This window comes from Zea mays, chromosome 1 (genome assembly GCF_902167145.1).
Source record: "Zea mays cultivar B73 chromosome 1, Zm-B73-REFERENCE-NAM-5.0, whole genome shotgun sequence".
Lineage (NCBI taxonomy): Eukaryota > Viridiplantae > Streptophyta > Magnoliopsida > Poales > Poaceae > Zea > Zea mays.
This window is the reverse complement of record NC_050096.1, coordinates 274193505-274200104: the sequence shown is the minus strand read 5'-3', so window position 1 is coordinate 274200104 and position 6600 is coordinate 274193505. Positions and strand designations below refer to the sequence as shown.

The window sequence follows — 6600 nt, the reverse complement described above, 5'->3', positions numbered from 1 at the left end:
CGAAGGATGTGGTCTCTGATTTGTTGCCTATGGTATCCGTGCGTTCATAAAAATATTATGCAAAAAGCGGAGACAATCAATAAAATTCTTGAGATCTTTTTGGTGGATAATTTACGTGGGTATTATTGTGAGCCGTCGCAACACACGGGTAACCGACTAGTGTAACGTAACATAACAGTATAGTCCTATGATCCTATCATCAAATGACTTTAATGTGTCATTACGGAAAAGCAAATGCCTCACTGACAACCAGGGCACACACCTGACAATTTCCAACGGTTCAGATCATCATGCCCCAGCATCGAACGGTTATGACCCCTTGCAGCTCTGCTCACCCCACGGCGAGGCTCATCAGTCATCAGATCCCCTGCTCCGAGATCTAAAGCACCTCTCTCCCGTCGTCATTGCATTCTCCCCCCTCTGCCCTTCTCTCTCCCTCTCTCGCGAGTCCCGAGTCCCGACTCGCACCTCCAGATCCACCTCCTCCTCCCTCTTCCAGATCCACCATCTCTTCTCCGTTCCTCTCCGCAGCTACAGCTGGGGAGCTCAGCTTAGCCGCCGCCGTGGCCGGGCACGCCGGGCCGGGAGGATGCTGACCAAGTTCGAAACGAAGAGCAACCGGGTGAAGGGCCTGAGTTTCCACCCGCGTCGGCCATGGATCCTGGCGAGTCTCCACAGCGGGGTGATCCAGATGTGGGACTACCGCATGGGCACCCTCCTCGACCGCTTCGACGAGCACGACGGGCCGGTTCGCGGCGTCCACTTCCACGCCACACAGCCGCTCTTCGTCTCCGGAGGTAATTTGCTAGATCCTTCTGTCTCGCCCGTCTGGTGCGCTCTTCGCGTGTTCAGCTCATTTCTCTCGCGCGGATTGGAGGTGTTCCCGCAAGTTACGTGGATGTTTGATGGTTCTGCGATTCGTTGTTTGTGTAATCGTGGGCGCTTGGACTAGATTGCTTTGCAAGTTCGTTGATGAGATCGCTTTTGGTGGGAAGTGCGGTGGTTAATAAGGATATATGTAACAGTACGGTGCGATGGGTTGGTCGGAACTCGGATCTGGTGCTTGCTTTATCATCTGTGCGTGCGATGATCTGTATGGTAAATAAGTCCTAGTGCTTGATTTTTCCTGTGTCTATAGTTAGTGGATTCTGTGATCTTTGAAACATTAGGTAGAACACCTTCAGTCACAAATCACAAAGGTATTCTCATTAGCACACACAAAAAAAAAACACTTCTGTAATCGTGCTGTCAATCATCGAATTAAGACTAAGACATCCCTAAGCAGAAACAACTACTGTGTAAGCAGACCCTAGGTACATGTGTGCAAGGGAGTCTCCTAGGTGCGTACAAGCGAGTCTCCTAGGTCTGTAGATCATGATCCAACCGTAGGTGTAACTTTAGTTTGTCAAGGGAGTTTTTGATAAAGCTGTGCTAGCTAGTGGTGGAGGGGTTTAAGTGTTAAATGTGACCTACGGTTGGATCAAGATCTAAAGACTTAGGATGCTTGCTTGCAGGCTTGCACCTAAGGTCTACTTGGTACTTGCACAACAGTCGGTAAGAGCGTTACCATTGTTACTTGTAAAACTTACTAATATTCTGGTTTTGCTTACTGTCATATGATGCAGGTGATGATTATAAGATTAAGGTCTGGAATTACAAGACACACCGTTGCCTTTTCACACTTCACGGACACCTTGACTACATTCGCACTGTGCAATTCCATCATGAGTATCCATGGATTGTAAGTGCTAGTGACGATCAGACAATCCGGATCTGGAACTGGCAGTCACGCACCTGTGTGGCTGTGCTGACTGGGCATAACCATTACGTCATGTGTGCATCTTTCCATCCCAAAGAAGACCTGGTTGTATCGGCATCACTTGATCAGACTGTACGTGTCTGGGATATCGGAGCTCTGAGGAAGAAGACAGTGTCACCTGCAGATGACATCCTCCGTCTCACCCAGATGAACACAGATCTTTTTGGAGGTGTTGATGCTGTAGTGAAATATGTCCTGGAAGGCCATGATCGTGGGGTCAACTGGGCCTCATTTCATCCCACTTTGCCACTCATTGTTTCTGGGGCAGATGACCGGCAGGTGAAGCTATGGAGAATGAATGGTAATAGTCTTATTACTCACTTTGCAATTTGCATGTCTTGTTTGTAGTTTTTACGTAGTAAAACAATAACTATTCAATATGTATAATTTGATGTTTTCACATTATAGAATTGCCTAATAATATGTTTTTAATCATGGGTATTTTTTATTTGTTTTCTATAATCTTGCCTTCACAGAACTTTGTACCATTTAATGATGTAACAGGTTGCTAAATACAAGAGGCACAAGCACAATTAGTAACTTGATACTTTTGATTTATGTTTAAAATATTACAAGTAAAATGGCTCTTGGAGGTGAAGCTTATCACACAATTTAGCAGATCAATTAGTACTTAGCATATGTGAAAAAGAGTATACATTCTACAAGGAAATGTTTGAAATGCAATAATCTATATGTGTTCTTTATGGACAGATACCAAGGCTTGGGAAGTTGATACTTTAAGGGGCCACATGAATAATGTGTCTTGTGTGATGTTCCATGCGAAGCAAGACATCATCGTGTCAAACTCAGAAGACAAAAGCATTCGCATTTGGGATGCCACAAAGAGAACTGGTATTCAGACATTTAGACGGGAGCACGACCGTTTCTGGATTCTTGCTGCTCACCCTGAAATGAACCTTCTTGCTGCTGGTCATGACAGTGGCATGATTGTGTTCAAATTAGAGAGGGAACGCCCAGCCTTCTGCGTTAGTGGTGACACTGTCTTCTATTTGAAGGATCGGTTTCTCCGGTTCTTTGAATACTCCACCCAGAAGGAAGTTCAAGTGGCTCCAATAAGAAGACCTGGATCAGTCAGCTTGAACCAATCACCCAGGACGCTGTCCTACAGCCCAACTGAGAATGCTGTCTTGATTTGCTCTGATGCTGATGGGGGTTCATATGAACTCTACATTGTTCCCAAGGATTCTGCTGGCAGGTCTGATTACTTGCAAGAGGCAAAGAAAGGAGCTGGTGGTTCTGCTGTTTTTGTAGCGCGCAACAGGTTTGCAGTCCTTGAGAAGAGTAGCAATCAAGTTTTGGTGAAGAATCTTAAGAATGAAATTTTGAAGAAAAGCCCCCTTCCCATTGCGACTGATGCAATATATTATGCTGGGACCGGTAACCTGCTGTGCAAAGGTGAAGACAGGGTGGCCATCTTTGATCTTCAGCAAAGGTTAGTTCTTGGTGAGCTCCAAACACCTGCTATCAAATATGTTGTTTGGTCTAGTGACATGGAATCTGTGGCACTACTGAGCAAGCATGCAGTGGTTATAGCTAGCAAGAAGCTTGTCCATAAGTGCACACTGCATGAAACCATCCGTGTGAAAAGTGGTGCCTGGGATGAGAATGGTGTGTTCATTTACACTACACTGAACCATATGAAGTACTGTCTTCCCAATGGAGATAGTGGGATCATAAAGACTCTCGATGTTCCTATTTACATAACGAGGGTTGTTGGGAACAACATTTTCTGCTTAGATCGTGATGGAAAAAACAAGCTGATTGCAGTTGATGCATCAGAGTACATTTTCAAGCTCGCCCTTCTCAGAAAACGCTATGATCATGTTATGAGTATGATTAAGAACTCCCAGCTGTGTGGGCAGGCTGTGATTTCTTATTTACAACAGAAAGGTTTCCCAGAAGTTGCTCTACACTTTGTGAAGGATGAGAAGACCAGATTTAACCTAGCTCTCGAGAGTGGTAACATTCAAATTGCAGTTGCTTCTGCAAAGGAGATTGATGACAAGGATCACTGGTACAAGTTGGGAATTGAAGCCCTGAGGCAGGGAAATGTTGGTATAGTGGAATATGCTTACCAACGAACAAAGAATTTTGAGAGGCTTGCTTTTCTGTATCTTATTACTGGTTACTTGGACAAGGTGGGCTTCATGTGCAAAATTGCTGGACAGAATAACAATTTGATGGGACAGTTCCACAATGCATTGTATCTTGGGGATGCCAAGAAGCGGGTTGAGATCCTGGAGAATGCTGGACAGCTACCTCTTGCTTATGTTACTGCTGTCACTCATGGGCTCACAGAAATTGCTGAGAGGATTGCTTCTGAATTAGGCGAGAATGTTCCTTCTCTGCCTGAAGGAAAATCCCACTCACTACTGATCCCCCCTGCACCTCTCACAGCGTGTGGTGATTGGCCATTGCTTAGGGTAGTGCGCGGTATTTTTGAAGGTGGACTGGATGCTACTGGAAGGGCAGATCTTGAGGAAGACGATGAAGCTGCTGGTGCTGATTGGGGTGATGAAGACTTGGATATTGTTGATGTAAGTGAGGTGGTGGCAAATGGTGGTGATGGTGTTGATGTAGAAGAGGGTGAGCCAAATGAGGAGGATGGTGAGGAGGGTGGCTGGGACCTGGAAGATCTGGAACTTCCGCCTGAAACTGAGACTCCAAAAGCTGTTGGCAATGCTCGATCTGCTTTATTCGTTGCTCCTACACCAGGTATTCCTGTCAGCCAAATTTGGACCCAGAGATCTTCTCTGGCTGGGGAGCAAGCGGCAGCAGGGAACTTCGACACAGCAATGAGGTTGCTTAGCCGCCAGTTGGGTATCAAGAACTTTGTTCCACTGAAGCCCTTGTTTATTGATCTGCACATGGGCAGTCATACATATATGTGTGCGTTTGCCGCTGCGCCTGTTATATCAGTTGCAGTAGAGAAAGGTTGGAATGAGTCTGCAAGTCCTAATGTGAGGGGCCCTCCTGCACTTGTTTTCAGCTTCTCACAAATGGAAGATAGACTCAAGGCTGCCTACAAAGCCACAACTGAGGGCAAGTTCCCCGAAGCACTGAGACAGTTCCTTAGCATCTTGCATACCATTCCAGTTATTGTGGTGGATTCGCGGAGAGAAGTTGATGAGGTGAAGGAATTAATCGAGATAGTGAGGGAGTATGTTCTTGGTCTGAGGATGGAACTCAAGAGAAAGGAATTGAGGGATGATGTGACCCGTCAGCAGGAGTTGGCTGCTTACTTCACGAACTGCAAGCTTCAGAGAGTTCATATGAGGCTTGTGCTCGCAAGCGCTATGGCTCTTTGCTTCAAGCAGAAAAACTATGCAACTGCAGCACACTTTGCAAGGATGCTTCTTGAGAATAGCCCTCAGGAGGCCCAAGCAAAGAAGGCTCGACAGGTGCTGCAAGCCTGCCAGGACAAGGACGATTCTCACCAACTGAACTATGACTTCAGAAATCCATTCGTTGTTTGTGGTGCTACATATGTTCCTATCTATCGTGGCCAAAAGGACGTTTCCTGCCCATACTGTGGATCCCGATTTGTTCCTTCCATCGAAGGGCAGCTTTGTACCATATGTGAGCTTGGTGCGGTTGGGGCAGATGCTTCAGGTCTCCTCTGCTCTCCTACACAATCGAGATAAGCCATGGTAGTTAGAGCCCCCCTATATTCTTTCTAGTGTCTTAAGTTCCAAGACTTAATCATATATTTTACCAGGGAGTTTAGTGATTGTAAGGAATAAGTATTATACATGTTTTTATCAAGTTTTTTTTTTCTTTTTTCGTGTTCTGTTACCATAATTTTTGTTTGCCTAGAGGGTGCTGTCATCACCTGCCGTATGGTTTAGACTTCTGATCAACTTTGGAAGCTATGCTGGAAATTGATGTATGAGATGTCTCTTTCACTCTTTAAAATTCTTTTTTTGGGATGTCTCTGCGTTGCTTTTTAGTTTATAGTCTGGAGGTATTCTTTGCTCGGTACGCGGGCTAATGTGCTTTATGTCAAAATACATTAAGCATGGAAGAGTTTACCTGCTAGGGTGCCAATCCCATCTAAAGAGCAGTGTCTTCAGAAAAACTTGATATTATATGAACTGTGGAAAATCTTCTCTGTGATATGTGGTGTAATAAAGTCAAAACTCGTTTGGCTGGGTGTGTTTGGTTTAGATTTTGGTTTTGCTTTTTGCTCTCTAAAAGTCAAAATCAAACCAAAAGACTGGATCCAGAAAGCATTTTTTCCCCTAAAATCGGACTTTCTCGCAGTGTAAAACTGAAATGACGCTTGGACCCGCTTTTAGTGACTTTTGCATGAAACTATGAAAACATATATTGAAGAACTTTTAATGACTTTTAGTGGTTTTAACAAATGGGTTTTAGCTTTTTAATAGCTCACAATCTACAACTTTTTATAGCTTACAACATTTTTTTCACATCCTAAGAGCATCTCCAACAATGCATCAAACTAGTGCCTCAAATTGAAATATGGGGCTCTACACAGGAAAAACTACTCCAACAGTGCCCTATTTCATAAATTTTTGTCAAAAAACTATAGGACACCCTCTCAAGTGACTCAAATATACTATACCCTAGTTGGCTGCCCTATAATCTAGATTTAGGGCTTTACTGTTGGAGCGAGGTATTTTGTTGGTGCTCTAAATTCTATAAAATATACTTATTTTTAAATTATAGGGCATTTTTATAGGTCACGTTGTTGGAGATACTCTAACCAAACAGAACCTAAATCTCTCGCTAAGCCCTGC

General features: G+C 44.4%; 1 protein-coding gene across 1 annotated transcript; it reads left to right on the top strand.

Annotated features, from left to right (window-relative positions):
- Nucleotides 1–258: 258 nt before the first annotated feature.
- Nucleotides 259–5769, top strand: LOC100384351 (coatomer subunit alpha-3). Its single transcript, XM_008648034.3, has 3 exons — nt 259–797; nt 1626–2120; nt 2531–5769. The coding sequence occupies exons 1-3, from the start codon at nt 590–592 to the stop codon at nt 5482–5484; spliced, it is 3657 nt and encodes a 1218-aa protein (XP_008646256.1). The 5' UTR covers nt 259–589; the 3' UTR covers nt 5485–5769.
- The last annotated feature ends 831 nt before the right edge of the window (nt 5770–6600 follow it).